The 22236-nt window shown below is 28.2% G+C and overlaps 1 protein-coding gene across 3 annotated transcripts in view; it reads left to right on the forward strand.

Annotated features, from left to right (window-relative positions):
- Positions 1–20222, forward strand: part of LOC107437445 (four and a half LIM domains protein 2) — a 60223-nt gene extending 40001 nt beyond the window's left edge. For 2 of the 3 annotated variants that reach the window (XM_087154701.1, XM_087154703.1), the window contains exons 3-6: positions 4628–4802; positions 7334–7503; positions 11530–11716; positions 19671–20189. In XM_087154701.1, the coding sequence (XP_087010827.1) occupies positions 4628–4802; positions 7334–7503; positions 11530–11716; positions 19671–19828 (690 nt within the window). In that variant the 3' untranslated portion in view covers positions 19829–20189. Of the gene's footprint in view, positions 1–4627; positions 4803–7333; positions 7504–11529; positions 11717–19670 lie in introns of all 3 variants that reach the window. The other variant, XM_087154702.1, reaches the window with a different exon arrangement.
- Positions 20223–22236: the final 2014 nt, after the last annotated feature.

Genomic DNA, 22236 nt, shown 5'->3' on the forward strand with positions numbered 1-22236 from the left:
GATCCACGTGGATTTAAATGAATACAAAGTTCAATTATTACTAAAACAATATTATTAAAATTTGAAGGATTAGGGTTTTTTTCAACTGAAATCAATTTTTTTAAATCAAGATAATAAAACCAATTGCAGAAAACTTGATTTCCAACGATGTTAGGAGCATTTCTAAAAAATAAATTGCATAGGGCTTCTATGTCTGCATACATTTAATGGGTGTATTTTAAGTCCTTAATTCTTTTGTTACAAATTTCCAGACACAACTGACTAGTCATGAAATTCAATGGTATTTATTCCTAAGATTCGCTAGTTTTGAGTTTTAAAATTTAAAAATTGTTCGGGCTGAATTGAGTTTTCATTTTTTGTGAATTTCTTAATTTTAGGCATTTCTACAGAAAGCCGAATTAATTACGCCTCAATAAAACTATTTAACTTGTTAATTGAGACATAATTAAACCATGCTTCTGTAAAAATGTAGATTTTAAACAAAAATTATGCCAAATTATTAAAGACCGAAATGATATTAGAGAAATATAAATCCGAATTCTTTTTCCAGTTTTTGCTCGAATTTGAGCTTACAATGATATAAATTTACGATATTTTTATAAATTGGGGTTTGAAAATACATATTATTTTCTATAATAAAATCAGACTTAAATCAAATCTATTCTATCAAACACCTGAAATTCAAAACTTAGTAATTATATATAGTTTACGTTTAATTTTATTTGTAGCAGAATTGTTTTGTAGGAATTTTGAAGAGCAATTCTTTTATATTATATGATTGAAGAAAATGATTATAAATAACACTTCATATTATTTTCTTTTCTGAGCAAACTTTTTTTATACTAGTTCAATTGACAGTCTCTTTAACCACCTTGAAAATGCTTCTCATTATTTTTTTTATTTTTTTCCTAATTATTATTAATTTTTTTAACATTTTATCTAGCCTAGCGTTTCTTTTCGTATTTATTTTAATAAAAACAATCATTGATATTTAAAAATTCTTACAAAAGAGTTGAAAAAGTTTAAAAAATTTAAGCATACATTTATTTTGTTAACTGCGTTTTTAAAATCAAGATATAAGATGGGTATGATTGACAATTTTTGTTTAAACTAAGTTAGCTAAAACCATTGATTTAGAATAATTAATAGCATTGATATTTAAAAAATTTAACAAAAAAGTTAAAAAAAGTTTAACAAATATAAAGAGGCATTTATATTGTTAAATACGTTTTTTAAATCACGATATAAGACAAAAGATAAGATAAAGACAAAAAGGGTAAAGGAAAGCAGAGATTAACAAAGAAAATTGAGAAAAATAATAATAGATTTTTTCTCATTGCGCATAAGCTGCAAATACATAGAGCTTATAAAATAAGTTAAATATGTAAAAAAAAACACGGAAAAAGATGTAAAGATTTTTGTTTAAGGAAAAGAAAAAAATTATTAAAAATTGTTTTTAAAAAATATTCACAAATGTAATTTTTTTTAAATTAAAAAGAAAATTGGGAAAAAATGAAATAAGCAAAAGATATAATTTTGTCATCAGCTCACGCGGTTATATCCAAAAAAAAAAATAGTTCCTTCGCCAAAAAATCGCCAAAGCAAAACATATTAATACAATAGTGTGAGAAGCAGCAAAATATTTTTTTTTATTTTAGATTTTTTATTTATAATTTTTTTATTTTGCATTTTTTGTTAAACAAGTTCTATTTTCGTTTCAATTTTTTGGTGCTTCTCACACTATTGTATTAATATGTTTTGCTTTGGCTACATAAGTACAATATTAGAAAGCACTATTTTTTCAGATATAATTGTGTGAGGTGATGACGATATTACACCGTTTTCTTATTTTTTTTTATTTTCCAATTTTGTTTTCTGAATTTTAAAAAAATTTTCGAATTTGTAAATATTTTTTAAAAACAATTTTTAGCAATTTTTTTCGTCTCCTTTAAAAACATTTTATATCTTTTTCTTAGATAGATAGATATGCTATTTACTTTAGTTTGGGTAAGAAACTGGCTTGTTTTGATGCAATAACTGTTCTTAGATCGTGTTAGTCTCTGTCCAGGAAAAAAAGAGGCTTTTTTATTTCCCGGGTAAATTTCAGGGCAGGGAAGTATCTAAGATTGAATAAAATATTCAAGTTAACAATTCTCATAAGGAAAAATTTAAGCACGGACAGTTTGAAATGAAACAGTTAAAATATAGTTCTTCCTCTTAATCTATTCTCAGTTGGAAATCCAAACCTTTCTAGACAAAACAAATCGTGTTGTCTGCCTGGTTTATTTTTATCTTACAGTGAAAATTAGATACACCATATGGTTGAAAAATGGAAGACCCAAAAATACCGAAAAGCTTCCGAGTTGTTTCCGTGAAATATAGAAATTTCGTGTATTGCTTGTTAAAAGGCAATGATAAAATTAACATACTTAAAAAAAACTTAACTTACATTAACATTTTTTATTATTAAGGCGTTTTTAGTAAATTTTATATTTAATTGTTTAGATAATATAGGAAAAGAAACAGAGCAATAAGTTTTCTCTTACAAAAATTGTGAAAATCGCAAAACGTTTGATATACCAGGAAAAAATTCTGATAAGAAAATTCCTTATAATGTGAGATACGTTTACTGATTTAAAATCTGCAGTTCTGTAATTGTAAAATTAGACTTGGAAAAACTAATTTTAATATCAACTTTTGATAGCATTTATAAATGTTTTATCATGCTTAACAATAGATTTTCTATTTTACTCTATTTGAGATTGCTTAAAATATGTTATAAGGGTGATTCTCACGAAATACGACAATTGACAACCTTTTGCTCCAAGATCTAATACTATACTACTAAACGAACATTTTTGAAAAAAAATTAGTAAATAGCATTGCTGTTAGCATTTTAAAATGACTTTGCATTAACATTGACTGTTTTATATATTTAAAGAATTCAATTAAATCTTAAAATGTCATTTTAATGGCATGTCACAAAAAATATTTCCGATAATAATTAGCTTCAAAACTTACCATAAATTTTTCACTATCTAATTTTTTTATCTCAACCGTTGTAAGCATTACTAGAATACATGCAGAGGGTAAAATTTTCCAAAAATATGTCTATAATTTGTTTGTCACATGAAAATCAGTCATTTTCCTAACCACTTTTTTTAGTAATTTATAACCAAAATAGATAGGGCCAACAATCAATATCTTACGTTAAGAGATTGATTAGAATACCTTCCTACAAGAACATGTCTTATTTCAGGAATAAAGAATCAACTCTCTGGTTCAAAATCTATTTCAAAAAATTTTACAAGGCGAGTAGGTTTTTATGTTGTCCTTTTCCTGTCTTCTTTAAATCATTAATAGCACAAACTACATAGATTTACCTGAGTTATTTCAAGAAATCCTGTTGTTTTCTGCGGAAAATAAACGTCTTAGGCCGAAATATTAAATTAAAGTTAAATGCTGTAAAATGGCAAATTGTCAATATCTGTCATTTTTCTGACTTATGAATGCCAGTTGCCAGAAAATTTTTTAAACAGTATAATGTTACGAGGGAAAGCAAATATTAACCTAATACCCAGTTTATGTAAGATTGCAATATGCTTGTATGTAATCAAAGTTATTTATTTATGTAATGATTGATTTTTATACACAATTTTATTCTGTATATATCAACAACAAAATCATTTTCGATTCTTTTTACAGTGGATAAAAGAATTAATTTAAACAATTGATGGTCCATCTAAAGAACAGGCTTTAGGTTATTTTTTTTCTCAAAACACAGGTAATTAAAATGTAAAGGATAAGCTAAGAACATCACTGTACAGTTTAATTCCGTCATAATCTTTAAACTATACATGGGTGTATAAATTAAAGAATGTAATGAAGTTGTAAAATAAAATGATTTGAAATATTTTAAATTTCAATAATGTAATAAAAAAATTCCTATGTAAATTATTTTAAAATTAATTTTACTACGTTATTTTAAAACATGGGGCCTAAAAACAATCAAAGAAAAATAAACTGAGAAAAAAAACGAGAAGTCGAGAAGAAACGTTATGTTCAAATTGTTCACAATAATTATTTTTAGAATTTATTTGCATAAAAAGTTAAAATTAACTTTTCAACTTTGTCCTTTTGAGTTTCTTAAGTTGAGTTACTTACTATTAGCTTAAAATGACTGTTTTCTTAACTTCTAAGCTAATATGTCATTTTCCTGGCATTCAAAATTAGGTTAATTTCTATTTAATTTTTTTTCGTGAGCAAATTTCAATAAACTACACTGCTGTCTGTAAGATATTGATAAATGTAACTTAATATACAAAAAAAATTTAGATTGTGTTTAAGGCTTCAAATTTGAAGAAATTTTTTTCTTCCGAATTGTCATGTTTCCAAAGAATCACCCATAAATACCATTGTATTATCGTGAAAAATAACTTGCTGGCCGAAATACGTTTACAAAATATGTTTTGCAGAGCTGCATAAACTTATCTTGAGATATTATTGAGAGTATTACTTTCAGTAACTTTATAATTCTTTATAAGGTTTCAGATTGCATCAGAATATTGCCTGAGTACTGTTAAATATGGCCGGCTACGTGAAAACATTAAAATATTTCTTATTTCAGGATTTATCTTACAAGGAAAAACATTGGCATGAGAAATGTTTCCTTTGCAACAAATGTCGTGTCTCACTAGTCGATAAACCCTTTGGTTCCAAAGCTGAAAAAGTTTATTGTGCCAATTGTTACGATGCATCATTCGCCACTCGATGTGATGGCTGTGGAGAAGTCTTCAAAGCAGGTAATACAAACACTTGTGCTTTTTACAATTCAACTGATAAGTTCAATAAAGTCGCGAAAAGTACTGGTTGAATTAAGCAGTCTGATAGTTAACGACAATGTCAACCTTCATCTATGAGAAGGTACCCCCTCATAAAATCAAGTGTCTTACATACTAGTGAATTGTAATTGTAATTGTAGACACACTACAGTACTCCCCCACCAGAATTATAGCTGTGATAGAATTCGATGAATGAATACCACTAGTTGATCCATTGCAGTTTTGTGAGCAGCCGGGAGAGCTGTATTAAGATCACCGTACTCTTGAGTGCTGATCGGGGGAGCTGTATTAAGTTCACGGTCGTTCCTGTGTTGCCTTTAGTAGTCGAGTGAATACGTTGTGTGTGATCGAGACTGAATAGCAACAGGACGAGGTGGTGGATAGTGTCGCAGTCACATGTAGCAAGTAAACTGTTCAATGTAGACCAGTGAGCGCAACACCAGTGAACATCACAAAAAAATACTCCAACGATAAAACCTGTCACGAATTAAATAATAATTTTTAAAAGTGATAAAACAATACTAAATAAATATATAAATGAACTCAAATACTCATAATTCAGCCAAAAATTTCCTTTAAAAAGACAATTAAAATTTAAGATAACTATCACTATTGTCATGCAATTTAAAACTTATAAAAGTGGTGCCACCTGGCGGCAAATAAAGTTATACACCAGAACTAACCAGTGCAACCATCTATTGAGGAAATAAGCGAACTATTTCCGCTAGAAAAGTAATCCCATCTTTAAAAGTATTTGCAAAAAAAATGCCATACATTTTTATTTATTACACACTCCCGGGTCACCAATGTGGAGATGATAGTTAACGACAATATCAACTTTCATCTATGAAAAGGTACCCTCTAATAGATTCTAGTTGCATATGCAAAAACGTACTTTCTCTGAGTAAACATACTTTTTTTTCGACCGATTCAAATTTCTGATCCCCAAAATATAGGTTGTAGCTGCAATCTGGGAAATATGGTCGCAATAGTTTGGTCAAGAGAGCTCTCCAAAATTTGGCCCCATTAATGTTAATTTTACTTTTTGCGTATTTCGTTATAGCTCGAGTACTTTTTAAGCGAGTTGAAATTTTTTACACACAATTATAAAATTTGCCCAAAGATAATTCCAAGTAAAAAATAACCTTTATTAAATATTTTTATATTTTTTATAATTTTATTTAATAATGGTCAAAAAAAATTTGAATTATTAGACGTACAACTTTTTGCCTCATTTTAAAGAATATAATTTTATCTGTCGAATAGTTTCTGAGAAATTGAATTTTAGATGTCTGACTTTTTCCAATTTTAATTACCTGAGAAATTAAGTTTCAAAAAACGCAGATATTAAAAAATCAGTCAGATATTTAAAAATCAGAAAAAATTATCAGTCAGATATAAAACAGCGTCTGCACTAATTAATTACCCCCTTGAACCATTAAAAATGAGTCCTAAAACGTGAAGATCTGATCATTAGATCAAGAGTTATTCTGGATAATTCATTTTTTTTCTTTGGAGCACTGTACAATGAACTACTCGTGCATGCGCAATATCATTTACTTGCAATCGCAAATGTGAATTATTTTCCAATTAGAAGTATCGCACAGATAAATTGAATTGTTGACTCATATTTTGAGCAGCAAGCTTTAGATATAAACAATATATGGTTGAAATTTTGTCCGCTTCCATTAAATTGTATTTTTACGAGACTTTAGAAGACATACTTCAGCTGTAAAAATGAATTTTCAATGCGCAGTTTTTCTGGTAACCAAGTACAAAAGTTTTGTTTTCGGATTTTCATCGTTCAAAATAGCGGTTTTTTTCTTTCCTTGCCAGATACTGATCGAAATATCTTAAAACAACGAACTTATCGTGATCCCGTTTTCTTATTAAGCGCAGTGCGGAAAAAAATACCAACCTGAATAACTTTTGATCTAATTATTGGTTTTTTCTGTACTAAGACCCAGTCTTAATGGTTTGAAGGGGTGATCACAAATATGCTCAGTGATCACAAATGGTTTGAAGGGGTGATCACAAATATGTTAGTGAAGACCATAATTTAAGTGCCATGTAGAACATAAACAAACTTTAAGTAAAAAAAGTAGACTAAAAAGAATTATATTTCCTCTAATTCAATGTGCGATACGGCTGTGTACTTAATTAACTTATCATTAATTAAAATAATTATGTTTATGTAGGGAAACTTAGCTCAACTTTAATACGCCATTTTGCTGATAAAGATTAGCTGGCGATGACATCATACTTCACATGTGTCGGTATGGGTGGTCTTCTTTTTCTTGAAGTACCCAATTTTGAGTTATCCTGCTGTAATTTGATTGCATTTTGAAAACATTTTTTCACAATTGAAGCAAGGTTTATTCTTAATTTACCTGAACTGACTTCTTCTATATTTTAAATGACTCATACAGGTGAAAGAAAACATCCTCTTAAGAGAAACTTTGTGTTGAAAACTAATCTTCTTGTATCTCTAGGTACAAAAAAGATGGAATATAAAGGTCATCAGTGGCATGATCAATGTTTCTGTTGTTGTGTATGTAAAAACCCAATAGGAACAAAAAGTTTTATCCCCCGTGATAATGATATCTACTGCACCGTTTGTTATGAAGAAAAATTTGCTACTAGGTGTATTAAATGCAACCAGGTAATAATCCTTTCTTATTTATTATCTATTCAATTTTAATATAGTTAATCACTGAAAGAAAATTTAAAGGCCTTTTAAAAAATTCTAGTAATGCCAACAAATTAATTTATGACATAGATTATCTTAGGTGTGTTTTGAAGTATCTTTCAAAAAATAACATCTCTACCGTGCACAAAAAAAGAAAACATTAATAACTCTTGATCTAGTGATCGGATATTCATGTAAAGGCAGCCAAATGGTTTCATGCTTTAACCTGAAATGTACCGATTAATTTGTGCTGATGAAATTTGAAGTTAGCGAAATTGCATAACCAGAACAACATATTTATTCTATATTCCGTTGCAAGTTAAGAAAAAGTCATTGGATTATAGGATTTTTGTTGCATATAGTTCCGTTTTATTTCGCTATCAAATTATACAAGTATACTTTCAAAACAATATAAAAACTTTTAAAAGTTTAACTCGTCGGACAGAAATTTAGTTCTACGATATATATAATAGAATTATTAAAAAAGGGTTATAGTTTCATAGTCTTACTGGAATCCCAGACTTGATAAAGAAAGAGAGCATTCGTTCTTGAAAAATTAAACAATCTTAATACGTTACAAAACCATTGAATTTAATTGAACCACTGACATGTCGATAACAAATCAAATTCGAGATAAGGAATTTTTACTTTTGTTTCTCTGTAGAAGAAAATTCGTCTGCAAGAAACAATATTTATTATTCTTTCATCAGCTTATTTAATCACGATGAGAAAGTAATATTTAAATATGATGCAACTCTCTATTTTTACTGGAAACAAGAAAAAAAGTTTTTATTCAATAAGTTTTGTTTTCCTCATTTCACATGATTGAAGAAATCAAGCAAAGATAAGGCTGTGCAATGTCGTTTCAAAATTTGGCGATATTGATATACGTTCGCACAGGGAGCTTGGCCCCATTTAGTGTGCTCGTAGATGTAAACAGGAATGATTTTTTCTTAACTTGCATCAGAGGATAAATAAACATCCCTGTTTTTCGAAGGATTAGGATTATAGACACTAAAAATATATGAGTTATTAGCAATCTGAATCAGTATAATTCCAAATCTTTAATCAGACGGGCAGTTTAAAAGTTAAACCCCTTAATGATAATTCTAGATTTTACATATTTTATCACCAAATATGTAAAAACTAAAGAAAATTTCACACTGTTGTAAAATTTGTTTATCTTATTCTTAAAGCATAATTAGATTCAATAATTATCAAACGATGCAATCTTATTAACACAACATTTACCTACTGAACTTTTATTTTTATGTAAAGCAGAATCGTAATGTAATGAATTTAAAATCTTTAATTTGATCAGTTCAATAATTATCTGTTTAAAAATTTTAGTATTATTATTGAAAAAAAAAATTTTTTTTTTAATTTTTAATTAAATTATTAAATGTCAGTTATTAAAAGTTTCTACAAAATTATTTTTCTTTATTCAGTTATTTTTTAATTTATCTTAATAGTATATTTATTCTTAATATATTTATATATATTTAAATATAATTCATCCTACCTGCTGTTTTGAAAAAATGCCTACCTTAAACCAAATACAACCTGTTTTTTTTTTTTGTTTTTTTTTTCGTCGAAAATTTTCTTTTATTTTCTTCCTTTTTTTAAAAAAATATTTGAAGAGATAAAAAAAATGAAATTCTGTTAGTTTGAAATATTTACATCAAAGCATTATTGTTACATTTACTATTATGCATGTAAAACTGTTTGGTAGAAGAATATTTATACAAAAACATTTTTGTACAATATTTTATTGAAAAGAAAAATACAATGCAATTTGAAGAAGTAAGAACTTGAAGGATTTTAAGTGGAGAGAGCTTTAATTGATTAACTTGAAACTTCACATTTAAATGAATAATATTTCAACGGTATTATAACGAGTTTCATTTAACTAAATTTCTAACTTTTGCTTTTACGACAATGTAAAGATTAAAAAAATTGGATTTTTGAAAGTGGGAGAGATTGAAGTTTTTAAGGAATGAAATATCGTGCTATTTTTTAAAATAATAGGTCTAAGACTACTGCAAATAATTTATAAAATTTTATTCATAATTATGGAAGCAAATTTGCCTTCCAAAGAGAACAGATTATAAAAATCTTCGTACTATTAAGAAATCTAGATAAATCAGAACATTCCCTTTTAGATGAAAAAATTTTAACGTATGTCGTAGAATCTTTTTTATGATTCTTTGATTGAGCGAATAACCTTTGATAAACCTTTTTCCGCTTATCTACTTATAACAAATTAATCACTTTAATGCTCTTTAAAATACTTGAAATATCTCCATTCACCAAGTTGTTGCTTTTTTCTAGAAAAAATTATAATGAGTTTGATGTTACTGTTTCGCTTTGTTTTGTACTTCTAGTGTCTTATAAATTTGTAGAACAAATAAGAAATAATAATACAATCAATGGTATTTTATGATTATAATAGTACAATTGATAGTAAATATAAATTAAAATAGCAAAGAAAAAACTAATTTCTTAAAGAAAAAAAAATTTTGCCGTCATTTTAGTTTTTCAAAATATAGTACCTTTTTATGGTATTCTGAAAATACAAAAAAAAATTGTGAAAAAAGTGTATAAAAATAGATATGTATCGGTGACGTGATAAAGCGATTTTTCGTGATTTTAGAAAAAAATCACAAAATTGAACATTCAAAGTTCGAAAAATATTTGGATTACTCTTTTATTATATTTTTTAATAAAGTAACTTAAAAAGTAATTTAACCACTATTAAGAAAAAGCCTTTTCGTTTGTTTTTTGAAAAATCACAGTAAGGACAAACTAGTTTTATTCTATACACAAAAGTGATGGAAGTGTTCCACTACACCAAGAGTCACAGTACCAAGAATGTTGTTTTAAACTACTTGGTTGCCACCAGCATTTTTGTTACACTAACACTTATAATTACAGTAAAATATGAACTCTTTTAATTTTCGATGACGGACATCAAATCCTAACTAGGCTTAGCTGTCGAACACAGTGCCTACAGGAGATCATGATCGATTACTTGCCACGAAATTTCAATTTTCTTGTCGTAATGAGTTGGCAAACTGATCATAGCCTATTTCATACTACAATAGAATGTTAATAATTAAGTAAAGTCTTTCATTATGTGTAGCTGGAGTCCTTTGTCATCGCTAATATCACTTCTTACACAAATAAAGTCATAATTTACCTCTATTTTGTATAATTTATGGAACACTAAAAGACGACAACAAAACAGTCTCTGGCCTGTAACCAACTATGATTAGTTTAAAAACATCTGATCTTGGTGAGAGCTTTCTCAATTATTGGTGCTAATATTTAACTTCATCCTTTAAAATAAAGTGTGTATAAACAGTCAATTCGGTAAATAAAGTAATCATTCACGCATTTTTTTAGAATTTTGCAACAGTAAATTCGGATAGGTACTATACCACAATTTTTACAGTGCAGTTAACCTGAGCAGAGTGGGAAAAAAAATTCTCTCTTGTTACTTTAGTATGAGTTTAATACCTTCGCCAAAAATTTAATAATTACACTGACAGGCAAATTATAACTATTTCTCTATTAAATGAACTTGAATAGCTGTATCTTATGGAAGATTTTGATATAATTTCAAATATAGAGTGAATATTTTTTTTTTTTTGCATTGCAAATATTTTTTATGTAATAGGAAATTGAAATTTTCATACTATTGTAGAAATATTAATTTTTTTTAAATTTACTTACATTTATTTACAAGAAATCAAAATGTCACTTTTAACGATTTTCAACTGTATTTTTCTTGAAAGGTATCTTTTTTTTGAAAAAAATTATATGAACATAAAATGATATGATTATTTATGCACCATATTAATTCCTCATTTTGAATAATAGTTTAAGATCATTACAAGTGTTAGAGTAACGTGACGTAATGATATTTGGAAAAAATACATAAAATTATGGGATTATTTATGCACCATATTAATTCCTCTTTTTGAATGATTTTTTAAGATCATTACAAGTGGTGGAGTAACGTACCGTAATGAACCATGGCACAGAGAATGCTTCTGCTGCTCAAACTGCAACACTTGCCTTGCTGGTCAACGTTTTACATCCAGAGAAGATAAACCATATTGCGCAGATTGTTTTGGAGAACTCTTTGCAAAACGATGTGTAGCATGTTCTAAACCTATCACTGGTAAATTCTGGCTTATATTTTAGAGTTAAATAAGAAAAATCCTTTCTCAATGAATTATTGTTTTAAAAATCAAATTAAAGCATAATACTGTTCTTTTGATATATTTAAACCATATTATATTCACGTGGTGCCTCAAAAAAGTATTTATTCAGTATAATTTAAATGAAAGTAAGATGTTAATTTAACTATTTTACGGATTTTTTTCTAACACCATTCTTATTTTTGATTTATATTTTATAGTTGAACAGAAAGGATAATTTCTTGATAAATATTTATTCTAAATCTACTTAAAGTATAATATTGTTCTTATTGCATATTTAAACCATATTATACTCACGTGGTACCTCCAAAAAAGAATTTAGTAATTATTAAGTATAATTTGAATGAAAATAATGTGATAATTTAACTATTCTATGTGTGTTTTCTAATAGCATTCGTATTTTTATAATTGCAAAGTGTTTCATAATTATATTTCTTTAAATATATTTTAGAATCCTTAACAGAAATAAAGTTTAAAAAAATATGCAGATTCGAGGTTGCATATTAAGGAAATATTTAAGAAAATCAATATTTAAGAAGAAAAAAAATCCAAATCATCAACGAGATATGAATTGAGGAAAGAGGAATTAAAAAACACCAAAAATAGTTTGATTGCTTCATGAAACTCAACACTAGAAAGACGGAAAATTGGTATATACTTATATTGCAATCTAGTGTTAAAGGTGATTTTACCCCTCTTTTCCATTTTCTAAAGGAATCAATCATAATTTGATGTCCTCTCCTTCCACATTTTTCTCTCGCTTAAATTTTAGTTTGCGACCTCTTATGTGCATATGCTTTTTGACTGCTATCTTCGCAAGGATTTGAAAATGGAAGGAGGTAGTTACTCAACACCTTCTTTATTCATAACTTATAAAGATCTGAACTAATTTTAATATATTTTAAATAGTTCTAAATATTTTATGATAAATATAAGCAATGTATTATTTTCAAACCCTGGTCATTTGGAACAATCCTAATTTTTGAGGTAAGATAGTTTTCTCTCTAGCAGTCATTTTCTGACAATGATTTATATGGAAGGGTAAGTCTTTTGTGTCGCTCAACTAATTTACAATCATGATTTTTCTTCACCATTTCTATTTTTTTCGACTTTCGCAGCTCTTATCCTTAGCGCTGCAAGACGGAATCTTCATTTCATCAATAATTTTATTTTATTTTCTTAACACTAGAAAGACGGAAAATTGGTATATACCTATATTGCCCAAAAGCAGTCAAAATGATTGGATTGTAAAAGAATAAATAATGTGTAAAGAAATTTATTTAAAATTAGTTTTTTATATTTTTTATATTATTTACAGTTATATAACAAGTTATTAGTAAATATTAACAATAAAAAATTATATGTTGTACATACATCATTGTTTTTCAAATTGAAATTAAAAGCAGTCAAAATGACTTCCTTAGGCAATCTAGTGTTAACTGACTTTTGCGTCAGTAAGAATGGAATCTTGCAATCAAAATTTTAACCTTTTTCTGATTAGCTATAGCACTTAAATCTCTATTGGAGCTTCGTGTCTGATGACGATGCAAGTTTCAGTCTTTATTGGACCCTTACAAAGAGAATTAATCGATATATTATCACCTAAATGAATTTATCGTGAAGTAAGAGTTTGACTATTTTCCGGCTACCTAGAATATTCCAATTTTAATTGTAGCTCTCTGCTGAATAGGAAGACAATAAAAGTTTCAAACATTTCCTGATTACTACAAGCAGAATTTATCTTTCAAAAAATATATTGTTTGACCAAATTTCCATCTCTATCCAACTAGTTAAAATATTCTTAACTGACCAAAACTCTGTGATAGTAGACAATGGAAGATTCAATCGTTCCCTGGCTGCTACAGGCAAAATTTATGTGGTCAACTTATCGCCAAGTAGTCAATCAAAACTTCGACCATTTTCTGTCTAGCTAGAGAGCTTAAATTTCAAATTATGTTTTTTTTTCTAATATCAATGCAAATTTCAATTATTTCTAAACTAATGCAACCAAAATTTGTCGCTCATCAAAATTTTGGCCACTTTCTGACTTAAATAAGCCTGCAGACACTAAGCTGAAATAAGGAAAATCTCTTAAAGCAGACAATAAATGAGCAAATGATTTTCTTACATTTCAGTGGCATTGTTCCGAATTCTTACTGCTTTTCGACTCCCCATCGTTTAAAGCGTCAATTGAAAAAAATACATGATTCGTACCCCGTGACGTAGAATCCTGGATTTACTATCATTAAACCATCAATTAATATGCACCTTAATTAAAAGCAGACTGTTCAAATCAATAGTACAGTAAAACCTCTCAGGAGCGACCACTCTCCGTTCCACAGTAAAATGGTCATTGATGGAGGTTGGTTTGCTCTTAGAGGTTACCTGTATTAACTTCAAAATTTTTATTTCAAAATTTTTATTACAAAATTTTCTCGCAAAAGTTTTTAAATTTAGTCAGTGTAATTTTCTTGGCACGGATATGCTACTCTTGTTAGCTTCATGAAAAGATTAATCTATGAATAAAATTTAGCGTCTATAAAAGTTATCCTAGCTGATAAAATTATGGGTAAAATCTAATTCACCAATCATGAATGATAAAGTTATTTTAAATAACTAAACAATTATGCTTTTTGTTTAAGTTTCCATTTAATTTTATATCATAAAAATTCGTCAGCATTAAAATGTGAGAAGAGGTTTGTTTGTCTGAGATGCTTGTTTTTTTTTAAAAAAAAAACTCTTTTTTCTAATTTAACTTTCAACTCTGAAAGTAAATCATTGATAGCATCGTCTTTAGAGCACTCTGACTACAACATGAGGTTGCATAGTCAAAAAGAGCTCTCTAAATTTGTGTGGAGGTTCTTAGCCTCCACGCAAATCTTTTGAAAATATTTTAATCTACTTATTTGTTTCAATTTTTGATTTGATATTTTTTCGTGTTACCTTACTTGACCTTTCCCGCATTTGGTGCAGATGTTTGCCTGGTCGCAGGGAGAGGTTTTAATGGTTTCTCTTAAAGCTTTTCCTCAACACAAAATCTATGGAAAAAATTCCGTGCCTCTCAAAAATGGTCGCTGCATAGAGATGGTCTTTCTTGGAGATTTCACAGTTCAATATCTTAAGAGGACGTGGGAGAAATGTCAAATTTGCCTTCCCCAACATGAGTATTTTGAAATTTAAAGCATAGAAAAAATGAGTTAAGGTAAACTTAGAAAACACTATGATGATGTCTCAAATACTGAAAAAAAATTTCAAAGTATTAAAATGCGAGCAAATTATTTCGGGATTATTTAAGATTACGCAGTAAGGAAGCAATGCTGCCATAATTCTTGAGAACATTTCTCTAAACTTTCTCGAACTCTAAGCTCACTTTTCTCTGAACTTAAAATTATCACTGGAGGTGAAACACAATTTCCCATTAAAAGCTTCTCCTTCGGTATTGTGTCCTCTTAAAAAAAAGTTTTTTTTTCTCAGCAACTATCTTCTGGAGCAACTATCTTCGAAGTACATCAGCTGCTCAATTGTTACTTTTAATGTTTGAACTTTCTAGTGTTATAACTTTAAAACACAAAAAAAAGGAAAGAGACAGCATAAATTAAGTAGATAAAGTAAATACAATGTACAAGGACAATTTTTTAAAGTAAAGGAAAGGACTTTTCAATCATCCGTAGCTCAAGAACTAAGTTTTATTTAATTATTTAAATTGCTTAATGGAGTCAACCAAAGGTACATTCCAACGTAAATAAAGATATTTAAAAAAACACAATGCTGAATAACAATTTTCTTTCCTTTCCTTCTTTCTTTTTTATTTTAAAAACTTTAAAGTATACAAATTAATGCATTAGTAGAAACACCATTAACACTAGATTTCCTAAGGAAGTCATTTCGACTGCTTTTAATTTCAATTAGAAAAACAATGATGTATATAATGACACAATTTTTTAGAATTTTGTACAACATATAATTTTTTTATTGTTAATATTTACTAATAACTTGTTATATAACTGTAAATAATATAAAAAATATGACAAAACTAATTTTAAATAAATTCCTTTACACATTATTTATTCCCTTACAACCCAGTCATTTTGACTGCTTTTGGGCAATATAGGTATATACCAATTTTCCGTCTTTCTAGTGTTAATAATATTTATTCTTAAATTGTTTATACTAATTAGTTAAGACTCAAAAAGGGGCCTATTTTTCCTTTCTAGTGTATGAATCGATTTTAAAAATTAAAACTGCTCAATGAACCCTAAGAAATTACAAATATAAAAAAAATTACAACTTTCAAAAATTCGATCTTTGTTATTTATAATTCACAAATGAAAAATTAAAATTCCAATATTTGTTTTTTGTTTTTTCAAATGTTTCATAAAGTCACCATCTTGGGTGGAGTAACGTTGGAACATCTAATTTATCACCTTAAAATTTACTAAAACATTATTCTAGCGCATAGTAAACCTTCTTGATATTGAATAAAAACGCAAAATGTTTCGAAAAATTTAAATACGTGCTTTCAAACAAAATTTTTGAATTTTAAATATGTACTTTTTTTAGCCATTTTTAGGAAAAATTTAAAGAAAATCCAAATTAGAGGGTTAATTTTTTATATTTAGAAGTAAATCGATTATCTTTTTATTTCTATCTTTATTATTTCTCTCATTATTATTAATTCCATGATTTTCATTAATTCTATTATTAATTATATTGTCATTATTTAAAATCAGCGCCAAACAAATTATTAGAAATTTTGTTTTTGTTGGAAATTTTGTTTGTTAACTTGACTGCTCTTCCACCTGAAAAAATCAGATGGTTCAATTTAATATAATTTACTTTTTGAATAACATATGAATTTAAATAATAGAATCTTAAATCTTTTATAAACCAGGGTGCTCTGCGCCCTACTTGGTTTCTCTCGCCAAAACCGTAAATTCTTGCGCATTTCAATTCAGACAGTTTCGCATCACTCCCTCTTTGCGCCTTCGTCTTGTTTAGTGCCTTGCAATTTATACTTTCATGTATTCTAAATTTTATAGTGATTATATTAGAGCAGGGGCGTCAAACTCACGGCCCGCGGGCTGCATGCGGCCCGAGATGAACATTTTTGCGGCCAAGTCAATATATCTGACGCAAAGTAAAAATAAAATAGAGATGAGATTTAGAAAGAAAACTAGCATGTAAAATTAGAATATACTTTATTTATAAACTATACGGATCATTTTAAATCGCGAAAAATTCTAATTGGCTTGCGGCACCTGCCATTCCAGGGATACTGCATTGTATCAAAAATACGCAGAAAAAATTTCAAATCTTAGATCCGAATTTGAAACAAGGTTTAAAGATTTTAATTCTTTGGAAGACAAATTTTGTTTGTTTTCTTCGATTTTCTCAATAAATATAGACTCAGTACCCAGTAATATGCAAATGGAAGTGATTGAGATTCAGTACGACTCAAATTTGAAGACAAAAGAAGTGGGTGTGACTGAATTTTACAAATATTTACCGGCAAGGTTTGAAAATACTCGAAAATTCGCGCATGAAATTATTTCCATGTTTGGAAGTACTTATCAGTGAGAGCAATTATTTTCTATTATGAATGGAAATAAATCTCCTGTCCGAAACTGTATTAATAACGCTCACGTTGGGTCAATTTTGAAAGTAGTCTCGGTCAATAAAATTTCTCCCGAAATTGGACAGATAGAAGCAGAGAAGAGATGTCAAGTATCAAAGAATAATTTAACTTTATATATGTTTATTACAATGTACTATTCAAAATAAAAATATTTGTTTCTATGAACATTGAATTTTTTTTCTTTTGCGGCCCACGTAAAGTAAATCATTGTTTATTTGGCCCAAGTTAGCTTTTGAGTTTGACACCCCTGCATTAGAGAATAAGCTAACTGCTTGCTATCGCTCAACAATCCCCGAAACTGCTTGTGCAGTTCTTTTCAGATTGATTCGCAATCCAGGATGAATTACCGATTAATAAATAGAAAAACAACAAAAAAAACTCAAGATATTGGAGTGGATTGATATTCATAAATAAAAACACGGGATTTTGCAATTTAATTGCTCTGAAACTAATTGGAAATTTAAAATAACTAAAATGCATTGATCATCTTTAGACGTATGCGTGCGTTATTGCTACAAAAAATTATTATTCTACTACTTATAGATTCCACCAAACTAAATTGCGCAGCGAAAAATAATTCTTAAATTTTGAGATGAAAAATTTCAAAAACTTATGTATTCTTATGTAAATTAAGTTGCATTCAAGCCCCTCCCCCAGTTTTCTGACGCTTACCGTATCTCAAAATTGCTTGCATAGTTTTTTATTTTATTTATTTATTTATTTATTTAGATCGCTTTACTCACTTATTTAAAATTCTCCCTCATCTGCTTCAAAATTAAAGTAATATAAATGAAAAATTAACTCTCTCTCATTCAAAACTCTAAAATTACTTCTAAAAATAAAATTACACATTAAAAAAATCAGAATGAAAACATAATTATGTTTAGAAAACCAAAAAGGGAAATTCACATCAAAAGAGCATTATTTTAATTTTTTTTAAATTTTTCTTTAATTTTATTTTTTTTAAATAATTAATAAGTTAAAAGTATTAAATGAAACCTATAAGAAATTAATACTTAAATCTACGTAAGTTCAAAATAAAAATAAAAATTCAAATTGAAAAGCCAAAATAATAACTCATATCAAAAAACTTTATTAGTTAAATTAACTCTTTTTTAATTTTTACCTGGTAGCAAATACGTTTAAATTATGAATTGCAGCCTGAAATTAAATCTAAATATTGTAAGTATATTTGAAAATCAAAATCTGAAAGGCTTTAATTGAAAACACAATTCCTTACAAATGAGTAAAAAAAAGGAAGAAAAAGGATAGTGTGACGTCGCACACAAGTGACGTCACTTTGGAGAGAAAGGGAAAGGAAACGCGTGATCTTAGCAGAAACAAATAAGAAATATCCGATCTAATTTTATATAATTAATAACATCGAGCTCCGCTAATTAAAACAGTCCAAAAAAAGTTTTTTTTTCGAGAAAAATAAACTGAAAGCATTTGGTTCTGCCGAAAATTTGGTGGCAAAAGCACTTTTTTAAAGCTTTTCGGGATTGTATGAAAAAACATCAAACATTTCAACTTTAATAACTTCGATACTAACTCGCAATTTTAAATGAAGTCAAAAAATTTATCTTCAGGCATAAAACTACGTGACTGCACGAAAGTTAAATATATTTTTCCTTTACATTGAAAATCCGAAAACCGTCAATAAAATCCATTTTATTATCCCAAAACTAAATCAAAATTTTAACTAAATAAGGCGAGTTACTCATTTTTAGACATAGGAGTCCGTAGCTGCAAAACAATCAAAACTCCCCTGCTAATAAATTGTATACTTGACCACCTAATATAAGTTTGTAATATGATTATATATATATTTTGTAATATAATTATTTTGTAATATATTATATTTAGCAATTTTATGTTTTCTAGTAATTATTGTTAAATATGGCATCCAAATAAGCACAGAAATAGCTAAATCACTATTCTACGCTTTTTAAAAATTTTATGTCTAACTTGGTAAGTTTAATAAGTTAGCAGCCAAATCGTTAAATTACGTCAAATAACCGATTTGCATGTCATGTTTGACCGCAATTACAAGAAAACACAGAATCATCATCACATTAAGAAATTTTAGGTAAATTTAAATACCATTTCAAATGCGCACGAACTGCCAGTTCATTAATCATCAAATTTCATTGTACTCTGATAGGGCATCCCTATTGGAATACAATGAAATGAATTGTTTCATAATTCTCAATCCCTATGATATACCTTACCTTGTAAGGGCTATGTTGAATCACCTTGTAATGAAATTTTTATTGCAGGTATTGGAGGTACGAGGTTCATATCGTTTGAAGATCGTACTTGGCATAATGATTGCTTTAAATGTGCTATGTGCACTTCTTCTTTGGTTGGAAAAGGCTTCATTACAGATGGACCTGAAATTTTGTGTCCAGAATGCGCAAAACAAAAGCTTATGTAATTCCTCAATTTATAGCAACAGAAGACCTCTTCAACTAAAGACCATAAAATAATCCATGCTACGTGGATATTTGCTTATGCTCTTCAATTCATAGCTGAATAATTTGCTGCTCTCGACCTGCTGGCTCAAATCAATACAATATTTTCAATATTCAATATGTGCCTTTTTTAATATTTAAAAAGAGAAACAAATGAAAGAATTTGTATTTTGAAATATATAAAATTAAGCTTTTTATTGAAATAAATTAGTGTCAATCAATACAGTTTATAAGAAAAAAATTGTGTGTTTTAATTATTTTATTTTTTGTATGCTCATTTAAAATGACTTCTTCTTAATTTAAAGATAAATACTGACTTCATAATTTATTTATTTTATGAACGTCGTTGAAGCTGTAGTTGTAGTTCATTTACGTCGCACTAAAGCTGCATAATGAGCTATTGGCGACTGTCTGGGAAACACCCCTGAGGATGATCCGAAAACATGCCATCACAATTTTGATCCTCTGCAGAGGGCATGGCACCCCAGCTTCTGTAGTTCGACGACCTGCACGCGAAGTCGAGCACTTTACGCTAGAACAGTTGAATGGGGACCTACCGTACACACTCGGTCCCTACGCAGACTGATAGCAGCCAGTGATGCTTGACTTAAGTGATCTGCTGGGAACCGTGTCTTAACGATCTGTCCCATTCGAGACATAAACATATTTGAGCAGCTGACCCAACTTCATAGGTTTGCGACTACTAATGCTCAACTCCGTAACCTTGTAACTTTGAACCTGATCCAGAAGACAAGGGAACTTCTGGATCAAGTATTGGGAGAAATTTGCCTACGTGGAGGACTTGTTGATGGAACTAACCCGCATTTGCGTTACATGGTGAGAAACCCATGGTTAGCCAAACGGCAGGGGGACTCTAACCCATAATCCGTCTACCAGTGAGGATATCTTATGTCATAACTCTGGTCTGTGAGAGTCGGATGCGGAATTCGTAGCGATCAGCCATCACTTCGAACCGGGATCACCTAATTGAAAGGCGAATGCTCTATCCCCAGAGCCACCGACTCTCTAATTTATTTATTAAAATTACTTACATATGATTTGTGTAATACAGTACAGAAGCACGAATAGGCAAGGGCAGACCTTTTTAGGAGGATGGGTCACTATGCGTACCATTATAAATGTAGTTTAAAATTGTAACATTTAAAATTATACTTAATCTAACATAATATAATATAATATAATATAATATAATATAATATAATATAATATAATATAATATAATATAATATAATATAATATAATATAATATAATATAATATAATATAATATAATATAATATATAATATAATATAATATAATATAATATAATATAATATAATATAATATAATATAATATAATATAATTAGAATAAAAATTAAAAATGGTTCTTAATTATTATTTTTTATATTTGATAACTTCTAGCCAAAAAAGGAGTCATCAGAATTAACTAATGAAGGAATGTCAATTAATTAATGGGAAAAGAACAAACAATTCACAGTTTTACAAATCATAAAAAAATAATAAATATTTACTAAAAATTAGTTTTTTCACAAAATTATATTTGGACAAACTAATTTCATAATTGTGTGCAAAAAATTTTCAATTCCCTTAAAATGTTATCAAGATATGGTGAAATACGCAAAATGTAAAAATAACATTAAGGGGTTCTGACTTTGGATCACTCTTCTGTCCAAACAATGGGGACCCTACTTTCCAGATTGAGACTACCCCCTATATTTTGGGAGACTGAGATCCATCATAAAAATGTTATGTTTATTGCGAAAAAGTGAGCTTTTATGTTTTATTTCGGTACTTAAAATATCGTTTGCAGTAATTATTTAACCCATTTGAAGTCACTCTCTCGAATTATTAAGATTGAGACCTAGAATGTGAAGATCCGATCATTGGATCTAAAGTTATTCAAGGTGGTCCGTTTTTCTCTTTTCCTTTTTTATTTTTGAGCATTGTACAATCCTATTTTAAGGAATAATAATATAAAAATTCGATTTTTCTCGATTTCTAAGCGTATTTTTTAAAAAATAGTTATAAAAATCTTTTTCTGCCTTTGAATTTCTAAATGTTTTATTCCTGGTTTTTCAAAAATTTACTAAAATATACTTTTTTGAAATAAATATTACTTGAAAAAAAAATATGGTCAAAACTGCTAGAAAATGGAAAAATTTATCGTGTTACTGAAACTATGGGAACACCAAAAATCTTGATGACTTTTACCGAAGTGCTTTGGTTTGATTTTTCCAAATATAACAATAAAAAATACATTTGTTATATAAAATTTGGAAAAAGGGATAAAATTTCGTTATTTTATCATGATACCTTAGAGCAGTGTTTCCCAAACTTATGACTTTTGTG

The sequence above is a fragment of the Parasteatoda tepidariorum genome, chromosome 11, assembly GCF_982258835.1.
Source record: "Parasteatoda tepidariorum strain Cologne lab strain chromosome 11, Ptep-v5.0, whole genome shotgun sequence".
Lineage (NCBI taxonomy): Eukaryota > Metazoa > Arthropoda > Arachnida > Araneae > Theridiidae > Parasteatoda > Parasteatoda tepidariorum.